Genomic DNA, 21,798 nt, shown 5'->3' with positions numbered 1-21,798 from the left:
TTTATAACATTGAGACATGTCTGCTCCTGGCAGCACCAATCTACTTCAGAGAATATGATGGACATCAAAGAAACTAACATCAAGTTTACTTTCTTTGTGGCTAAAGTAAGCCACTGGACAAGAAAGTGCCCTTGCCTCGACTTCTGACAGTATGCTGTCCTAATTGGACAAGCAGGACACAAAAGAGAGTGACTACCGAACCTTGTCAAGACAAGATAGGACAGTTCTTCAAAAATCCTGCTTCATAGAAAAGACTGTCAGATATTCTAGGCATATAGACCAAAGATGGAAGTCAAACATTGTAGATGAACCTTGGGTGACTGTCCAGGCAGCCAGATGTTTCTGTCATTTCTCACATTTTTAGAAGTCACTTGCCGGAACTTCCTGATTACTCAGTTAAGATTATTTCCTGCCGGGCGTTGGTGGCGCACACCTTTAATCCCAGCACTCGGGAGGCAGAGGCAGGTGGATCTCTGTGAGTTCAAGGCCATCCTGGTCTCCAGAGCGAGTGCCAGGATAGGCTACACAGAGAAACCCTGTCGCGGGGGGGGGGGGGGGGGGGGGGGATTTTTCCTTCTAGAGTCTCCGAGGGAGTTGAAGACTAGATAGTATAGCTATGGTTTTCCTTGTTTATTAGTTGCAAAAAAGAAACTCACTAAAGAGGTGTAAAGTGTATAAGGTTGAGAGACATTAAAAGATAATTTTGATAATACAAATTAGAATAGAAAGTGAATTAGGTACAACCTTTTGGACTCACCAAGATAGTATAGATATGGAGTATTTTCTCTGAATTTATCAAATGCAAATGGACTAGACATTGTTGATTTATTAATTGCATGTATATATTAGATATAGTTATTGTATTTATTGTATATAGTTTTTCTTATATTAGTTATAACCTTTTTAATTTAGACAAAAAGGGGGAAATGAAAGTTTGCCTGAAGATCAGAGTGCAAAGCTAGTCACACTAGTTAGCCATAGAGGCCAGGCAGTGGTGGCATCTTTAATCCCAACATTTGGGAGACAGGGGCAGATGGATCTCTGTTAGTTCTAGGCCACTCTGGGCTACACGAAATTGATCCAGTCTAAAAGAGAAACAGAGACAAGCAGTGGTGGCTCACACCTTTAGTTTCACTACTTGGGAGTCATATGCCTTTAATCTCAGCATTAAGGAGGTGGGGATAGAAAGGGATATGGCTGGGTGGAGAGAGGAATATAAGGCAGGTCAGTCAGTCTGAGGATGCAGTCTGAGAACCTTTGGAGAGGTAAGAACTGTAGTGTTGGTCCCTTTGGTTCTCTGATCCTTCATCTTTCACACCCTGATAGCTGACTCTGAGATTTTATTATTAAGACCAAAGAGAATTCATGCTACACACAATCAACAACAGCCAGGGCAATATGTCATCACCAGAAAAAACCTAGCTATCCTGCTACAGCAAGCCCTAAATATTCCAAACCCCTGAAGCACAAGAAAAAGACCTTAAAACCAACTTTATGTTGGTGACAGAGGTCTTACAAAAGAAATTAATAAATCCCTTAAAGAAATCAAGGGAAAAAACAATCAAAAAAAATAGAGGGAATGAGTAAATCCCTTAAAGACAGATAATTTAAAAAATGAAGAAAACAAATACAACTGTTCAAGACCTGAAAATGGAAATAGAAGCAATAAAGAAAACACAGGCTGAGGGAGTTTTGGAAATGGAAAACCTAGGTAAGCAAACAGTAACTGTGGTGATATCTTGCTTGTACACATAAAGCTTGTCTGAAGATCAGAGGATGGAGCTTACCACTAGCTAACCCTAACCTAGTCTGAACAGACAGGAAGTGAGATGGATGGGCAGAGACAGGAAGTGAGATGGCAGGACAGAGAGGATATAAGTGGGAAGAAACAGGAACTCCCTCTCTTTTCGGCTGGGAGGCTAATGAGGTAAAGATGGCTTTAACTTGCTCCTTCTTCTCTCTGATCTCTCAGCATTTTCCTCTATATCTGACTCCAGGTTTTTATTATTTAGACCAATTAAGAACTCCATTTACAAGGAACTACAGACACAAGCATCACCAACAATGGAAGAGAAAATCTTTTTATTTTAGGAAGAAAAAACATTAAAATTGTTCTTAATTTCACTAAGATAGTCACTGTTAATGTGCTAAGTTTTTTCTTTTATGTATAATATATTCATGTATTCTGCTTAAAACAGAAGCATGCTATAAATGTTAAGAGATAATATGCATGTTACACTTCCAATGTTTTATTTATATGTAAAAATCTAAATAAAAAATCAGTATTAAACTACATAAATTAAATCAACATAACAAACATCTATAGAACATTCCACTCAAACAATAAATAGCATACATTCTTTGTAGTGGCAGCCCATGGAACTTTCTCCAAAATCATATTAGGACACAAATCAACAATATAGGAAAACTTAAACAAACATCCTATAGTCTATCTGACCACAAAGGAATAAATCTGGGTATCAGCACCAATAGAACTACAGAGTGAGCAAACTCATGAAACCTGAATAATGACTAGGAAGAAATCAAGAAGGAAATTTAATTCCTTAAGATGACTGAAAATAAAAACACCTGACTTCAAGCTCTATTATAGAGCTATAGTCCTGAAAACAGCTTGGTATTGGCACAAAAATAGAAGGTAGACCAATGGAATCAAATTGAAAACCCTGATTAACCCGCACACCTATAAACACCTGATTTTTGACAAAGAAGCTAAAATTATACAATGAAAAAAAGATAGCATCTTCAGCAAGTGGTGCTGGCACACTGGATTCTGACATGCAGACTATTGCTGTTAGATCCATGTCTATCACCATGCACAAAACTTAAGTCCAAATGGATCAAAGACCTCAACATAAATCCAGCCACACTGAACCACTTAGAAGAGACAGTGGGAGGTATCCTTGAATGAATTGGCACAGGCGACTGCTTCCTGAACATAACATGAGTAGCACAGACACTGAGATCAACAATTGATAAATGAGACCTCCTGAAACTGAAAGCTTCTATAAGGCAAAGGATACAGTCAACAAGACAAAAAGACAGCCCACAGAATGGGAAAAGATCTTCACCAACCCCACATCTGACAGAGGGCTGATTTCCAAAATATACAAAGGCCTTAAGAAGCTAGTCACCAAAACACCAAATAACCCAATTAAAAAGTGGGGTGCAGAAATATAGAGAATTCTCAACAGGAATCTAAAATGACTGGAAGACATTTAAGAAAGTGTTCAACATCCTTAGCCATCAGGGAAATGCAATCAAAACAACTCTGAGATACCATCTTACACCTGTCAAAATGGCCAAAATAAAAAGCACCAATGACAGTTTATGCTGGTGAGGATGTGGAGAAAGGGGAACACTCCTCCACTGTTGGTGGGAGTGCCAACTGGTACAGCCACTTTGGAAATCAGAATGGCAGTTCCTCAGGGAAATGGGAATCGGTCTACTTCAAGATCCAGCGATTCCACTCTTTGGCATATACCCAAAGGATGCACATTCATGTAACAAGGACATCTGTTCAAACTATGTTCATAGCATCATTATTTGTAATAGCCAGAACCTGGAAGTGACCTAGATGCCCCTCAACTCAAGAATCGATAAAGAAAACATGGTACATTTACACAATGAAGTATTACTCAGTGGGAAAAAAACAGCAATGAAATCTTGAAATTCGCAGGCAAATGGAAGGAGCTAGAAGAAACCATCCTGAGTGAGGTAACCCAGACACAGAAAGACAAACATGGTGTGTACTCACTCATATGTGGATATTAGACATAGAGCAAAGGATAACCAGCCTACAATCCACAACGCCAGAGAAGCTAGGAAACAAGGAGGACCCTAAGAGAGATATACATGGTGCCCGGAGAAGGGGAAAGGGACAAGATCTCCTGAGCAAATTGGGAGCATAGGGGAGGGGAGAGGGAGTTAGGAGAAAGAGAAGGGGAGAAGAGGAGGGGGGAGGAAGACATGAGGGAGAAGGAAGGTTGAGTTGGGGGAAGAATAGAGGAGAGCAAGAAAAGAGATACCTCAATAGAGAGATCCATGATAGGTTTAAAGAGAAATCTGGCAGTAGGGAAATGTCCAGAGAACCCCAACTAAGAATCTAAGCAATAGTGGAGAGGCTATCTTAAATACCCTTCCCCTATAATGAGACTGATGACTACCTTAAATGCCATCCTAGAGCCTTCATCCAGTAGCTGATGGAAGCAGAAGCAGACACCGACAGCTAAACCCTGAGCTGGATTCCTGGAATCCAGTTGTAGAGAGGGAGGAGTGATAAGCAAAGGGGTCAAGACCAGGCTGTGGAAACCCACAGAAACTGCTGATCCGAACAAGGGTGAGCTCATTGACCCCAGACTGACAGCTTGGAAACCAGCATAGGACGGAACTAAGCCCCCTGAATGTGGGTTTCAGTTAGGAAGTCTGGGCAGTCTATGGGGCCTCTGGCAGTGGATCAGTATTTATCCCTAGTATACAAATGGACTTTGGGAGCCCATTCTACATAGAGGGATACTCTCTCAGCCTAGATACACGGGAGAGGACCTAGGCCCTGCCCCAAATGATGTGACAGACTTTGATGATTCCCCCATGGAAGGCCTCACCGTTTCAATGGAGCAGAAGAGGGATGGGATGGGGGTCAGAGGGGGTATAGGAGGATGCGAGGGAGAGGGAATGGGGACTGATAAATAAAATAAGATTGTTTCTAATTTAAAGAAAAAAAAAGAAAAACACAATGTATGAAAACCTATGGGTCTCAGTAAAGGCAGTCCTAAGAGGAGACTTTATAATACTAAGTGCCTATATCAAAAAAATTGAGAAATTTCAAGCTAATAATTTAATAGTATTTCTTAAGGTCTTGGAAAAACAAGAACAGACCAATCCCAAAAACAGTAGATGGAAAAGATAGCTAAAGTCAGGGCCAAAATTAAGAAAATGAAAAAAAAAAAGAAAAAAGAAAAAAGAAACTTAAAAAGACAAACAATATTGAGAAACCTTTGCCAAAATAACAAAAAGAGAGAAATGACCCAAATAAGGATAATTAGAAATGAAAAGAGAAACATTATAATAGATATACCAACAAAATTTAGAAAATCTCCTCTTTCCAGCCAGCACCGAGTGATGGGCATCTCTTGAGACAACTGGCACAAGCGCCGCAAGACCAGGGGTAAGAGAAAGCCCTACCACAAGAAGTGGTAGTATGAGCTAGGACAGCCTGCTGCCAACACTAAGATTGGCCCTCGTTGTACACACATAGTCTGAGTTCGAGAATGCAGTAAGAAGTACTGTGCCCTAAGATTGGATGTGGGAAACTTTTCCTGGGGCTCTGATTGCTGTACTCGGAAAAACAAGGATCATTGACGTTGTCTACAATGCATCCAATGACTAGCTGGTCCTCACCAAGGCCCTGGTGAAGAACTGCATTGTGCTCATAGACAGCTCACCATACAGGCAGTGGTGCCAGTCCCACTATGCACTGCCCCTGGGCCACAAGAAGGGGACCAACCTGACTCCCCAAGGAGGAAGAAATATTAAACAAAAAACGGTCAAAGAAAATTCAAAAGAAGGACCCCTACTGAGCCTGACACCTACCGAGGTGAGTGACCATCTGCTCTTGCCCAACTCCTGTCCAAAGCCCCATTCACCCTATCTCTCTGGGCCTGTGCCTGCTTAGAGTGGACCCGCCCAGCCAGGGAGGAGCTCCCTGAGCCTGGAAACACCTTACTCTTCCTTCCCACTCCACAGGCCTGACCCCTACTGAGCCTGACCCCTACCGAGGTGAGTGCACCCTCTCCCTACTGAGCCTGACCCCTACCAAGGTGAGTGACCATCTGCTCTTGCCCAACTTCTGTCCAAAGTCCCATTCACCCCGGATCTCTCTGGGCCTGTGCCTGCTTGGAGTGGACTCGCCCAGCCAGGGAGAAGCTCCCTGAGTCTGGAGACACCTCACTCTTCCTTCCTGCAACAGCCTGACCCCTACTGAGTGAGGAAACTACCAGGAGAGGCAAGACCATCCAGAGCTGCCGACATTGAAGTCCTGACCCACACACACCATAGGGTCACAAGAGGAGATAGAGAGGCCCCACCTGCACCCACTGGAAGAAGAGATAGGAAGAAGACAGAATAAGAACACACTCAACATCAGAAAGACCAATATGACACCACCAGAATCTAGGGACTCCACATCAGCAAGACCTGAAAAGCCCAAGGCAGAGGATGAAGAAGAGATGGACCTCAAAAATTATCTCTGCAAGATGATAGAGACCTTTAAAGAGGAAACAAGAAAATCCCTTAAAGAAATAGAAGAAAATACAAGCAAAAAATTACATGAAATGGAGGAAAAGACAAACCAAAAAATTCAAGAAATAAACAAATCTCTTAAAGAATCTAAAGAAAGCCAAGAAAAAACAACCAAACAAGTGAAGGAAGCACTAGAAACAGTTCAAGGCATGAAAGCTGAAATAGACACAATAAAGAAAACACAGAATGAGGGGATGCTGGAAATAGAAAGGCTGGATAAACGATCAGGAACTAAAGATGTGAGTATAACCAATAAAATTCAAGAGATGGAAGAGAGAATCTCAATTGTTGAGAATCTCTAGAGGATATACAGTCATCGACCAAAGAAAATCTCAAGTCCAACAAATCCCTAACACAAAATATCCAGGAAATATGGGACACCGTGAAAAGGCCAAACCTAAGAATAATAGGTATAGAAGAAGGTGAAGAAATACTTCTCAAAGGTACAGAAAACATATTCAACAAAATCATAGAAGAAAACTTCCCCAACCTACAGAAGGATATGCCTATGAAAAAACACAAAGCTTACAGAACACAAAAAAGACTGGACCACAAAAAGAAGTCCCCCCAGCACATAATAATCAAAACTCCAAATCTATAGAATAAAGAGAAAATATTAAGAGCAGCAAAGGAAAAAGGCCAATAACACATAAAGGCAGACCTACCAGAATCACACCCGACTTCTCAATGGAAACTCTGAAAGCCAGAAGGTCTTGGATAGATACCCTACAAGCACTAAGAGAGCAGGGATGTCAACCCAGACTACTGTACCCAGCAAAACTCTCAATCACTATAGATGGAGAAAACAAGATATTCCATGACAAAAACAGATTTAAACAATACATATCCACAAATCCAGCACTACAGCAGGTTTTGGAAGGAAAACTCCAACCCAACAAAGTTAACTACACTCACAAAAACATAGGCAATAGATAATCCAATTTTACCGAACACAAAAAGAAACAGGAGGGGGGAAATCCACACACAATGACACCACCAACAATAAATCCAAAACAAATAAGAACCAACAATCAATGGACACTAATATCCCTAAATGTCAACAGTTTTAACCTGCCCATGAAAAGATACAGACTAACAGAATGGATATGAAGACAGAATCCATCCTTCTGCTGTTTACAAGAAACACACCTCAACTTCAAAGACACGGTGTTACCTCAAAGTAAAGGGTTGGGAAAAAATTTTCCAATCAAATGGGCCCAAGAAACAAGCTGGTGCAGCAATCCTAATAGCTAACAAATTAGACTTCAAACTAAAATCAATCAAAAGAGATGAAAAAGGGCATTTCATACTCATCACAGGAAAAGTCCATCAAGATGAAGTCTCAATCCTGAACTTCTATGCCCCAAATATAAAGGCAGCCACATTTGTAAAAGGAACATTACTAAAGCTCAAACCACACGTAAAAACCACACACACTTACAGTAGGAGACTTCAACACCCCCCTTACACCACTAGACAGGACCACCAGACAGAAACTTAACAAAGAAACAAAGGATCTGACAGAAGTTATGACCCAACTGGGTTTAACAGATAGCTATAGAACATTCAATCCAAACATAAAAGAATATACCTTCTTCTCAGCGCCACATGGAACCTTCTCTAAAATAGACCACATAGTCGGCAACAAAGCAAACTTCCACAGTTACAAAAGAATTGAAATAACCCCCTGTATCTTATCAGATTACCATGCTTTAAAGTTGGAATTCAACAGCAATACGAATTGCAGAAAACCTACAAACTCGTGTGTAGGGGAAGCTGTAGCCACGCCTACTTAGGGGCTGGCTACAGGTTGCCTGACCACGCCCTCACAAGCTTTCGAGGGCGTGGTCAGAGGACGTAGGGTGACTGCATTTTCTCTTTCGGTTTCTCTTTGCTGCTTGCTGTACAGACTGCTGCCACGCCGGCTGGCTAGGTCGCTCTGTAAGTAAGGCTTTTCCCTATTAAATACCCTTATATCTCTACCTGACTCCGTATTGGTAATTTCCCACTATACTCGTGGAAATTGAATAACACCCAATTGCACCATTCTTGGGTTGAGGAAGAAATAAAAAAAGAAATTAAAGACTTCCTAGAATTTAATGAGAATGTAGACACAACATACCCAAACTTATGGGACACTCTGAAAGCCGTGCTAAGAGGAAAGTTTATAGCACTAAGTGCCCACATGAAGAAACTGGAGAAAAGTCACACTAGAGAATTGACAGAACAACTGAAAGCTTTAGAGCAAAAAGAAGCAAACTCACCAAGGAGGAGTAGATGCCAGGAAATAATCAAACTGAGGGCTGAAATCAATAAAGTAGAAACTAGGAAAACATTACAAAGAATCAATGAAACAAACAGTTGGTTCTTTGAGAAGATCAACAAGATAGACAAGCCTCTATCCAAACTAACTAAAAGGCAGAGAGAGAGCATGCTAATTAACAAAATCAGAAATGAAAAGGGGGATATAACAAAAGACACTGAGGAAATCCAGAGAATCTTCAGGTCATACTTTGAAAACCTGTACTCCCCAAAATTCAAAAATATAAAGGAAATGGACAGTTTTCTGGATAGATATTACTTACCAAAATTAAATCAAGAACAGATAAGCAGTTTAAATCGACCTATAACCCCTAATGAAATAGAAGCAGTCATCAAAAGCCTCCCAACCAAAAAAAGCCCAGGGCCAGATGGCTTCACTGCAGAATTCTACCAGAAATTCAAACAAGAGCTAATTCCAGTACTCCTCAAACTGTTCTGCACAATAGAAGCAGAAGGGACATTGCCAAACTTTTTATGAAGCTACAATCACTTTGATACCCAAGCCACACAAAGATACAACTAAAAAAGAGAACTACAGACCAATATCCCTCATGAACATGATGCAAAAATACTCAACAAAATATTGGCGAATCGAATCCAAGAAAACATCAGAAAAATCATCCCCTATGATCAAGTAGGTTTCATCCCTGGGATGCAAGAATAGTTCAACATAGGAAAATCCATCAATGTAATCCACCATATAAACAAACTGAAAAAGAAAAACCACATGATCATCTCACTAGATGCTGAAAAGTCCTTTGACAAAATCCAACATCCCTTCATGATAGATAATGATCTTGGAGAGAACAGGAATAACAGGAACATATCTAAACATGATAAATGCAATATACACCAAACCAATAGCCAACGTCAAACTAAATGGAGAGAAACTCAAAGCATTTCTTCTAAAATCAGGAACAAGACAAGGCTGTCCACTCTCTCCATACCTCTTCAGTATTGTACTTGAAGTTCTGGCTATAGCAATAACACAAGAAAAGGGGATCAAAGGGATACAAATTGGAAAGGAAGAAGTCAAACTTTCACTATTTGCAGATGATAAGATATTCTACATTAGTGACCCGAAAAACTCTTCCAGGGACCTCCTACAGCTGATAAACGCCTTCAGCAAAGTAGCAGGATACAAAATTAACTCAAAAAAATAAGTAGCTCTACTATTTACAGATGATAAATCCAATAAGAAAGAAATCAGAGAAACATCACCCTTCACAATATCCATAGGCAACATAAAATATCTTGGGGTAACACTAATCAAAAAAGGTGAAAGACCTGTACAGTAAGAACTTTGAGTCTTTAAAGAAAGAAATTAGATACCAGAAAATGGAAAGATCTCCCATGCTCTTGGATAGGTAGAATCAACATAGTAAAAATGGCAATCTTGGGCTGGAGAGATAGCTCAGAGGTTAAGAGCACTGACTGCTCTTCCGGAGGTCCTGAGTTCAATTCCCAGCAACCACATGGTTTCTCACAACCATCTGTTATGAGATCTGGTGCCCTCTTCTGGTGTGCAGATATACATGGAAGCAGAATGTTGTATACATAATAAACAAATAAAATCTTTTTAAAAAATGGCAATCTTGCCAAAAGCAATCTACAGATTCAACGCAATCCCCCATCAAAATCCCAACACAATTCTTCACAGACCTTGAAAGAACAATACTCAATTTTATATGGAAAAATAAAAAAAAACCAGGATAGCCAAAACAACCCTGTACAATAAAGGATCTTCTGGAGGCATCACCATCCCTGACTTCAAGCTCTACTATAGAGCCATAGTTCTGAAAACAGCTTGGTATTGGCACAAAAATAGACAGATAGACGAATGGAATTGAATTGAAAACTCTGATATTAACCCATACATCTACAAACACCTGATTTTTGACAAAGATGCTAAATCTATACAATGGAAAAAAAGATAGCATCTTCAACAAATGGTGCTGGCACAACTGGATTCGGACATGCAGAAGATTGTAGATAGATCCATACCTATCACCATGCACAAAACTTAAGTGCAAATGCATCAAAGATCTCAACTTACATCCAGCCACATTGAATCTTCTAGAAAAGAAAGTGGGAGATACCCTTAAACAAATTGGTACAGGAGACCGCTTCCTGAACATTACACCAGTAGCACAGACACTGAGGTCTTCAATTAATAAATGGGATCTCCTGAAACTGAGAAGCTTCTGTAAGACAAAGGACACAGTCAGTAAGACAAAACGACCACCCACAGAATGGGAAAAGATCTTCACCGACCCCACATCTGACAGAGGGCTGATTTCCAAAATATACAATGAACTCAAGAAGCTAGCCACCAAAACACAAACAATGAAATTAAAAAGTGGGGTGCAGAACTAAATAGAGAATTCTCAACAGAGGAATCTGAAATGGCTGAAAGACACTTAAGAAAGTGCTCAAAATCCTTGGCCATCAGAGAAATGCAACTCAAAACAACTCTGAGATACCATCTTACACCAGCCAGAATGGCTAAAGTCAAAAACACCAATGACAATCTATGCTGGAGAGGTTGTGGAGAAAAAGGAACACTCCTCCATTGCTGGTGGGAGTGCAAACTTGTACAGCCACTTGGGAAATCAGTATGGTGGTTGCTCAGAAAAATGGGAATCAGTCGACCTCAAGATGCAGCCATTCTCTTGAGCATATACCCAAATAATGCACTTTCATACAACAAGGACATATGTTCAACCATGTTCATAGCAGAATTGTTTGTAATAGCCAGAACCTGGAAGCAACCTAGATGCACCTCAACTGAAGACTGGATAGAGAAAATGTGGTACATTTATGCAATGGAGTACTACTCAGCAGAAAAAAGCAACGGAATCTTGAAATTCACAGGCAAATGGATGGAACTAGAAGAAACCATCCTGAGTGAGGTAACCCAATCACAAAAAGACAAGCATGGTATGTACTCACTCATACATGAATTTTAGACATAGAGCAAAGGATTACCAGCCTACAATCCTCTTCGCCAAAGAAACTAGGAAACAAGAAAGACTCTAAGGGAAAAATGCATGGACCCCAGAGAATGGGAAGGGGCAGGAACTCCTGAACTAATTGGGAGCATGAGGGTGGGGGAGAGGGAGCTGCCAGAATGAGAGGAGGAGAAGAGAAGGGGAGAGGAGGAAATTGAGGAGCAGAAATGTTGAGTTGGGGGAATAGAGGAGATCAGGATGCGTGATACCATATCAGAGGGAACCATTATAGGTCTGAGGAAAGATCTGGCACTAGGGAGATTTCCAGAGATCTACAAGGATGACAGGAACTGACAATCTAGGCAGCGGTGGAGAGGACAACCTATATGCCCTTCCCCTATATTGAGACTGATGACTACTTTTTATGCCATCCTAGAGCCCTCATCCAGTGGCTGATGGAAGCAGACACCCACAGATATACACTGAACTGAACTCTGGAACCTAGTTGCAGAGAGGGAGGAATGAAGATCAAAGGTGTCAGTACCAGGCTGGTGAAACCACAGAATCAGCTGGCCTGAACAAGGGGGAGCACATAGACCCCAGACTGCTGTCGGGGAGGCCAGCACAGATCTGATCCAGACCCCTGAACATGTATGTCAATTAGGTGGCCTCTGCACTCTAGGGGGGCCCTGGTAGTGGATTAGTATTTTTCCCTGGTGTAAGAAGGGACTTTAAGAACCCATCCCACGAAGGGCCTAGGCCTAGCCCAGGATGATGTGGTAGACTTTGGTGAGCCCCTTTTGAGGGCGTTACCCTGCCTGGGGAGTGGGAGGGGATGGGTAGGGATAGGTGAGATGTTGGGGGGGAGGAGATGGAGAAGGGATTGACATGTGAAGCAAGCTTGTTCCTAATTTGAACTAATAAAAGAATAAAATAAAAATAAAAAAAGAACCCATCCCACATGAAGGGATGCACTCTTGGCTTGTACACATGTGGAGGGCCCAGGACTGGCCCAGGATTATGTGGTGGACTTTGGGGAGCCACCATCAAGGGCCCTACCCTGCCTGGGGAGTGGAGGGTGGATGGGGTGGGGGACAGGTGGGGGTTGGGGGTGGGGTTGGGGGAAGTGGAGGGGGAGGGAGAAGGGATTGACATGTGAAGCCAGCTTGTTCCTAGTTTGAACTAATAAAATAATAAGAAAAAAAAAGAAATATGATGAGAGGGAAAAGACCGCCAAAATCAGCAGACTTCTGGAGGAGCAGTTCCAGCAGGGCAGGCTTCTTGCCTGTATTGTCTCAAGACCAGGCCAGTACAGCAGAGCAGAGAGCTATGTGCTAGAAGGCAAGGAGCTGGAGTTCTCCCTGAGGAAGACCAAAGCCCGGAAAGGCAAATAAACCATCATTCACAGCTCATGTAATAAAGGTGTTTATTGTTCTATTAAAAAATTAGAAAATCATAAGGATGTATTTTTAAATCTCTTGTCCATTGAATTGGAATAGCTAAAAGAAATGGACAAATATCTAGATGCATGAAACAGATCTAATTTAAACAGATCCATAGCCAGCAATGAAATTGAAGCATAAATAAAAATTACCCCAACCTAAAGAACTCCAGGACCAGGTGCATTCAACACAGAATTCTACCAAAATCTCAAAGAACTAACACCAATACTTTTCAGACTCTTTTTTATGAAGCAGTATTGGTGTTATTTTGCTGTGTTCTCAGATTGTCAAACATATTTGTATCCATATTTTGTGCTGCTCTCAACCTTAGTTAGACAAACTTCTTACTGCAGAGGACAGTAGTTAATGTAGAGCATTGTAACTGTTCAGAATGCTGAGAACAGGTGACTGAGTTCCCAGTCATAGATGGGACATCTATATCAACACGAGAGCGCGGGCACTCGCACACGCACACACACACACACACACACACACACACACACACACACACACACACACACACAGGGTTCAGAGAATACTGTGATAGAGGAGATGGAAAGAATGTAAGAGCTGGAAGGTGGAAAAGAATGCTGTGAAAAGCTTTCCTCTCAACACGGCACGGCTGTATTACATGAGTTCACAGCACACAAGATCAAGCCAGTTAAAAATTCTAGTAGGAGCCGGGCGTTGGTGGCGCACACCTTTAATCCCAGCACTCGGGAGGCAGAAGCAGGCAGATCTCTGTGAGTTTGAGACTTGCCTAGTCTACAAGAGCTAGTTCCAGGACATCCTCCAAAGCCACAGAGAAGCCCTGTCTCGAAAAACCAAAAAGAAAAAAATCTATCAGGAAGGTGATGGGCACCTCAGGTTCCAGCCCTAGCTGAGGATTTATTGGCCGTTGATGGCTAGTAGAAAACAGAAAGTTATTTTAGGAGTGTGGCCACTGACAGCTTCCCCATAACCCAGTGGATGACCCCAGACTCACCCATGAGCACATAGGTAGTGCTCACTGGACTCAGAGGGATCAAAATGTAAGTAAATAAATAGTATGTGAAGTTGTGGTTTGGGTCCTGGTGGGAGCTGGAAGGAGATAGTGAGGGATGGATGTGATCCAGATCCCTTCTACTCTTGTAGACATGTATATATGAAAACTTCAAAGAATAAACTTTTTAAGAACTTGAGATATATTCATTCTATTTAGATAGCTAATAAAAATTTTAAACTTTCAAACCAAGAAAAAAAAAGTGAGTCAGATTTGCAGCACAGGCATTTAAACCTAGCACAAGGTAGTCAGAGGCAAGTGGATCTTTGTGAGTTCAAGGCCAGGCTGGTTTGCAAAACAAGTCCCAGGAAAGCTGGAGCTGAGCAGTGAGACTCTGTCTCAGAAACATTTTTTAATTAAATTAAAAGTAAAAACATTTAAAGGAGGGGATGTAAAAAACAAATGAGATAAGTGGTTTATTCTGCCTATAGTTGTTTTTAAGATTTTATTTTTATTTGTTTTACTTTTATGTGAAAGGGTGTCTTGCCTGCATGTATTTCTGTGTATCACATGCATGCCTGGTGCCCTTAGCGGCCAAAAGAGGGCACTGGATTCCCTGGAACTGGAGTTGATAAGTAGTTGTGAGCTAAGTAGGGCTAAGTATCAAACCTCTGGAAGAGCATCCAGAATTCTTAACCACTGAGCCATCTCTCCAGTCCCCTGCCTCCCATTTTAAACTAAAGAAACCATGCTGTGCTCTTCCTTCATTAAACAGTGAGGATAAATTTACTTCTTGTCTTTTATCCTTGTCACCTGCAAAGATAAATTTCACAATAGTTTCCAAATGTTTTTTCTTTTTTAAATCCACTCATACAAACTACAGTAGAGGCAATCTAATCTTTAAAGATTTTTCTCATATGAAATGAAATATTTTTGCAAAAATTCTACTATAACCTGAGTAATTAATGCTTAGTAGCAAAGACACACAGAAAGACCAAGAACAGTCTGATAAGGATTCATTGCTACTCTCTCTTTTTTTAGGTAGTTTTTCCTTAGTAAATAAAATTATCTTATGTATAACAAAATTTAAATATCAAATAGTACACATTTTTCTTAAATATACCATATGTAATTCTCATAATATGTTTGTACTGAATACACTTCCTCAGAAATTATTTATTTATACATAGTATGAATATAAGGGGATACATTTTATCCAGTTATTAATAAAAATCAGGACTCACAATTAGAATTTTCACATAATGATCCCTCCTCGGTATAATTAAATCTCTTGTCACACGTATATATAATTTTATAAAAATACTTATGATCTTAAATTCAAGTTTAATTCAGTTTCCTTGGTTCATCTGAGAGTCCTGCTTATCCTCATGTCACAAATACAAAGAGGAGCACACACTGTCAGGTGTCGACCAAGGGCAAATGAATTTCTTTTGTCCTGATTCCAAATGTGCATGGTCATCCCAGGACTCCATGACACAGAAGAGAAAGGAAATCCATACCTTGTGGGTACAAGTAGCAAAAACACTGGCACAGACAACACCAGCTGGAGGTGGTGCCAGTTTTGAAGAACAAAAGCCAGGCCTGCCAATACTATATGTCCAATCGCCATAGCACATAGTAACAGTGCTGTTGCCATGGCCTGGAATTTAGGTTTTGTCCATTCTATCACTGAAAGAAAAGAAAATGAATCTTCGTATTAAGGTGGGAAGGACATCCAGGTCAAAACCAAAGCTTAGAAAATGCCTTTCAACAGCTGATCCAAGCTAGCAGAAGCTTACAAACTATGGACTGACAGCTGGGGAACCTGCATGGGACCTAACTAGACCCTCCAAATGTGGGTGACGGGTTACATGACTTATCTGTTGAGGAGCCCTGACAGTGGCACCAGAACCTATCCCAGAGCCATGAACTGACTTTTTGGAGCCCATTCCCTATTGTAGGATACCTTGCTCAGCCTTGATACAGGGGGAAGGGGCTTGGTTCTGCCTCAACTTGGTATGCCAGACTTTGTTGACTCCCCAAGGAAGGCCTTACCCCTTATGAGGAGTAGATGGGGGATGAGAAGGGGCAGGATGGGGGATTGGGGTTGGTATGTAAAAAAAATAGAATTTTTAATAAAAAACAAAAGAAAATGTCCATCAAAAGCTTTGACTTACCGAGCAAGGTACCATTTGTCATTATGGAAAAGATAGAAATCCCTGTCAGGAAACGTAGGAAGCAGTAGATTTTGAAGGTGGGAGCAAATGCCACACAGGTTTCAGTGACAGCCAGTTGCACTAAAGCACATATGAAGAGCAGCTTCCTCCCAAACCTGAGGGAAAGGAAGGATTAGATTATGGGAACAATGCAATTGACATTGAAGACACTTTAAAATGATAAATATTCAAAAAAAATAACCAAGAGTATATATCCTGCAAAGCTACTTTCAATGTTTGTAAACAGTATGAGCCCTGTTCCAGAAACAGATGGAAGCAGATGCAGAAAACCACAACTAACCATTGGCACAAGCTCCTGGACTACAATCAAAGTGAGGGAGGAGCGATAATATGAACAAAGATGGGGAAGCCCACAGAATCAGCTGACCCTAGTTAGTGAGAGATCACCGACTCAGGTCTGACAACTGTGGAACCTGCATAAGACTGAACTAGACTCTCTGAATATAGGTGACAATGGTGTGGTTGGGACAATAGATGAGGCCACTGACAGTGGGTCCAAGATCTCACTCTAATGCACAAACTGACTTAGTGGAGCCCATTCTTATGGAGAGATACCTTGCTCAGCCTAGACACAGGGGTGTGGGGGGTGGGGTGGGGTGGGGTGGAGAGGAGCCTTGGTCCTGCCTTAACTAGATGATGAGACAGACTTAGTAGGCTTCCTAGGGGAGGCCTTACCCTCTCTGTGGAGCAGATGGGAGGAGGGGGGAGGAGGGAATGGGAGGACTCTTTCCTCATTGCAGGTTCTCTTTGGGTTTTTTGTCTGTTTTGGTTTTGGTTTTAGTTTTTTTTTGGGGGGGAGGTTATGGGTTCTTTTTCTTTTGAAAAAGATTGGTTGGTTGGTTGGGTTTTTTTTTTCTTTTTGGTTTTCAAGACAGGGTTTCTCTGTGTAACCCTGGAATATCAGGGTACCTCTTCCCCGCTTTTGAAGATTGACTTTACACTGTGACATTTCTTGAAGACTAATAATTATAATCAAAGACTAACAAGATCTAAAGTTAATTAGTTATTAGGCTAAATGGAAGATCAGTAGGCACTCCCAAGACATAGCACTTTTAAATCTCAAAATGTATGTTCTGTCCTGTTTGTAACCCTAGATCATTAAAAAAAAAAAAATTGTAACTCTTTCTTGGAGCTATGAAGTTGAATTATTTTCTGTAACCCTAGCCAGTTAGAAAATCTTTCCCCTCAGTATATCTGAACAAAAGGCATTTTTGTTTCTAGATATTGATAAATGGCTCCCTGTCCCCTGTGCAATTTCAGGACCAAACATAAAAGAGTTAGTTGGGCTTCTGGTGCCCTGCTTGGAATCACCTGAGGCCTTGGGACTATGCACAGTGGATCCCATCCTGGCAGGGTCCAGCCCACCCAGAGACTGCCAGCTTCCTAGCCCCTTTCTCTGCCCATAGGACTACGTAAGCACGGGCCTGTTTCCAGCCCAATTTCCAGTGCCCTGCTTGGAGCCACCTGAGACCTGGGGACTGCAGAATGAGGAACCCATCCCTGTGGTCCAGCCCACCCAGAGACTGCCAAGGCCCCAGTACTAGTCCTGCCTCCATCCATGGGAAGAGGAAAGCCATCAGAGTATTGCACCTGCTTGCACCCACTGGAAGGGAACCTTGGTTTTGGTTTTTTGGGGAGGAAAGAACTCCTTCTGAACCCAATGGAAGAAGGTATGGGAAGAAGACAATATAAAAACACATTAACAATGGAAAAACCAATATGACACCACCAGAGTCTAGGGACTCTACAACAGCAAGACCTGAACATCACAACACAGATGAAGCAGCAGAGAATGACCATAAAAACAACTTCATGGAAATGATAGAGGCCTCAAAGAGGATATGAGAAAATCCCTTAAAGAAATGGAAGAGAAAAAACAAACTAAAAAATACAAGAAATCAACAAATCTCTTAAGGAAAGCCAAGAAAAAAAAGCAATCAAACAGATAAAAGAAACAAATCAAACAGTTCAAGACATTAAAAATGAAATAGAGACAATAAAGAAAACACAACCTGAGGGAATTCTGGAAATAGAAAAGCTGGGTAAATGATCAGGAACTACAGATGCAAGCATGACCAATACAAGACAAGAGATGGAAGAGAACATCTCAGGCATTGAAGATACACTAGGAGAAATAGATCCATCAACCAAAGAAAATCTTAAGTCCAACAAATCCCTAACTCAAAATATCCAGGAAATATGGAACACCATGAAAAGACCAAACCTAAGGATAATAGGTTTAGAAGAAGGTGAAGAAACCCACCTCAAAGGTGCAGAAAATATATTCAACAAAATCATAGAAAAAACTTTCCCAACTTAAAGAAAGACATGCCAGTGAAAGTACAAGAAGCCTACAAATACAGTGAACCACAAAAGAAAGTTCCCTCATCACATAAAATTAAAACCTGAAACATACAGAATAAAGAAAGAATATTAAGAGCAGCAAAGGAAAAAGGCCAAGTAACAGATAAAGGCAAACCTATCAGAATTACACTGGACATCTCCATGAAAACTCTGAAAGCCAGAAGGACCTGGATAGATATTCTACCAACTCTAAGACACCATGGATACCAGCTCAGACTACTATACCCAGCAAAGCTTTCAATCACTATAAATGGAGAAAACAAGTTATTCCACGACAAAACCAGATTTAAACAATATGTAACCACTAATCTAGCCCTACAGAAAGTACTGGAAGGAAAACTCCAACCTAAGGAAACTAACTACATTCACAAAAACATAGGCAATAGATAATCCCACTTTATCAAAATGCAAAAGAAAAAGCAGGGTAAATCCACATACAATACCATTACCAACAACAAATGAAAAACAAACAAGAATAAGCACTCAATGGACCTTAATTTCCCTCAATATCAATGGTCTTAACTTGCCTATAAAAAGACACAGGCTAACAGAGTGGATATGAAGACAAAATCCATCCTTCTGCTGCATACAAGAAACACACCTCAACTTCAAAGACAGACATTACCTCAGAGTAAAGGATTGGGATAAGATATTCCAATCAAATGGACCCAAGAAAACGAGCTGGGGTAGCTATCCTAGTATCTAACAAATTAGACTTCAAACTAAAATCAATCAAAAGCGGTGAAGAAGGTCATTTCATATTCATCACAGGAAAAATCCATCAGGAAGAAATCTCAATTCTAAACATCTATGCCCTGAATACAAAGGCACCAACATTCGTAAAAGAAACATTATTAAAACTCAAATCACAAATAAGACCTCACACAGTTATTGTGGGAAACTTCAACATCCCATTCTCACCACTGGACAGGACCACCAAACAGAAACTTAACAAAGAGACAAAGGAACTAACAGAAGTTATGACCCAATTGGGATTAACAGACATCTATAGAACTTTCCATCCAAACACAAAGAGTATACCATCTTTTCAGCATCACATGGAACCTTCTCTAAAATCGACCACAACTCAGCAACATAGCAAACCTCAACAGGTACAAAAAAAATTGGAATAATCCCCTGTGTCTTATCAGACCACCATGCTTTAAAGTTACAATTCAAAAACAACACAAATTGCAGAAAACCTACTGACACATGGAAATTGAACACACCCAGTTGCACCATTCCTGGGTCAAGGAAGAAATAAAGAAATTAAAGACTTCCTAGAATTCAATGAAAATGAAGAAACAACATACCCAAACTTATGGGACACTTTGAAAGCAGTACTAAGAGGAAAGTTCATAGCACTAAGTGCTCACATGAAGAAAATAGAGAATAGTCACACCAGAGAGTTGATGTCATAGCTGAAAGCGCTAGAAAAAAATGGAAGCAAATTCACCCAGGAGGAGTAGACGCCAGGAAATAATCAAACTAAGGGCAGAAATCAATAAAGTCGAAACAATTAAACAAAAGAAAACAAATTCAAAGAATCAATGTAACTAACGAAGAGTTGGTTCTTTGAGAAAATCAACAAGATAGATAAACCTTTATCCAAACTAACCATAAGGCAGAAAGAGAACATGCAAATTAACAAAATCAGAAAGAAAAAGAGGGACATACAATGGACACTGAGGAAATCCAGAGAATCTTCAGGTCATACTTTGAAAACCTGTACTCCACAAAATTGGAAAATTTAAAGGAAATGGACAATTTTCTGGACAGATATCACTTACCAAAACTGAATCAAGATCAGATAAGCAGCTTAAATAAGGGTCATTGCCAAACTCTTTTTGCAAGGCTACAATTACCTCAGGACCTAAGCCACACAAAGAGAAACCTAAGTAAGAGCACTACAGACCAATATCTCTCATGAACATCAATGCAAAAATACTCAATAAAATACTGGCAAACCGAATCCAAGAACATACCAGAAAAACCATCCACTATGATCAAGTAGGCTTCATCCCAGGGATGCAGGGTTGGTTCAACATTCAAAAATCTATCATTGTAATCCACCACATAAACCAACTGAAGAAGAAAAACCACATGATCATCTCACTAGATGCTGAAAAAGCCTTTGACAAAAGGCTTCATGATAAAGGTCCTGGAGAGATCAGGAATAACAGGAACATAACTGAAAATAATAAAAACAATATACAGTAAGCCAACAGCCAACATCAAACTAAATGAGGAGAAACTCAAAGCTATTCCTCTAAAATCAGGAACAAGACAAGGCTGTCCACTCTCTCTATAGCTCTTCAATATTGTCCTTGAAGTTCTAGCTAGAGCAATAAGACAACAAAAGGAGATCAAGGGAATACAAATTGGAAAGGAAGAAGTGAAACTTTCATTATTTGCAGATGATATGATAGTCTACATTAGTGACCTGAAAAACTCTACCAGGGAACTCTTACAGCTGATAAACACCTTCAGCAAATTGACAGGATACAAGATTAACTCAAAAAAATCAGTAGCCCTGTATATGGATGATAAATTGCTGAGAAAGAAATCAGAGAAACATCACCCTTTACAATTGCCACAAAGGCATAAAATACCTTGGGGTAAAGCTAAACAAAAAATAAAAGACCTATGTTTTAAGAATTTTGAGTCTTTAAAGAAAGAAGTTAAAGAAGATACCAGAAAATGGAAAGATCGCCCATGTTCTTGGATAGGTAGGATCAACATAGTAAAAATGCAATCTTGCCAAAAAGCAACCTACAAATTCAATCCCCATCAAAATCCCAGCACAATTCTTCACAGACCTTGAAAAACCAATTCTCAACTTTATATGGAAAAACAAAAGACCCAGGATAGCCAAAACAACCCTGTACAATAAAAGAACTTCTGGAGGCATCACCATCCCTGACTTCAAGCTCTATTATAGAGCTATAGTCCTGAAAACAGCTTGGTATTGGCACAAAAATAGACAGGTAGACCAATGGAATCGAGGTGAAAATCCTGATATTAACTGGCACACCTATGAAAGCCTGATTTTTGACAAAGAAGCCAAAGCTATGCAATGGAATAAAGAAAGTATCTTCAGCAAATGGTGCTTGCATAACTGGATGCTGGCATGTAGAAGACCGAAAATAGATCCATGTCTATCACCATACACAAAACTTAAG

The 21,798-nt window shown here is 40.5% G+C and overlaps 1 protein-coding gene and 1 pseudogene across 3 annotated transcripts in view; one reads left to right on the top strand and one right to left on the bottom strand.

The window, feature by feature from the left end:
- LOC100773384 (solute carrier family 22 member 19) overlaps positions 1–21,798 on the bottom strand; it is a 75,843-nt gene that overhangs the window by 42,478 nt on the left and 11,567 nt on the right. For all 3 annotated transcript variants that reach the window (XM_035443111.1, XM_027408380.2, XM_035443112.1), the window contains exons 3-4: positions 16,193–16,347; positions 15,536–15,704 (exon numbers count right to left, since the gene is read on the bottom strand). In XM_035443111.1, coding sequence (XP_035299002.1) covers positions 15,536–15,704; positions 16,193–16,347 — 324 coding nt within the window. The remainder of the gene's footprint in view (positions 1–15,535; positions 15,705–16,192; positions 16,348–21,798) is intronic.
- On the top strand, positions 5,140–12,985 carry LOC100773092 (annotated as a pseudogene).

This window comes from Cricetulus griseus, chromosome 3, assembly GCF_003668045.3.
Source record: "Cricetulus griseus strain 17A/GY chromosome 3, alternate assembly CriGri-PICRH-1.0, whole genome shotgun sequence".
NCBI lineage: Eukaryota > Metazoa > Chordata > Mammalia > Rodentia > Cricetidae > Cricetulus > Cricetulus griseus.
This window is presented reverse-complemented; position numbering and strand designations above follow the sequence as displayed.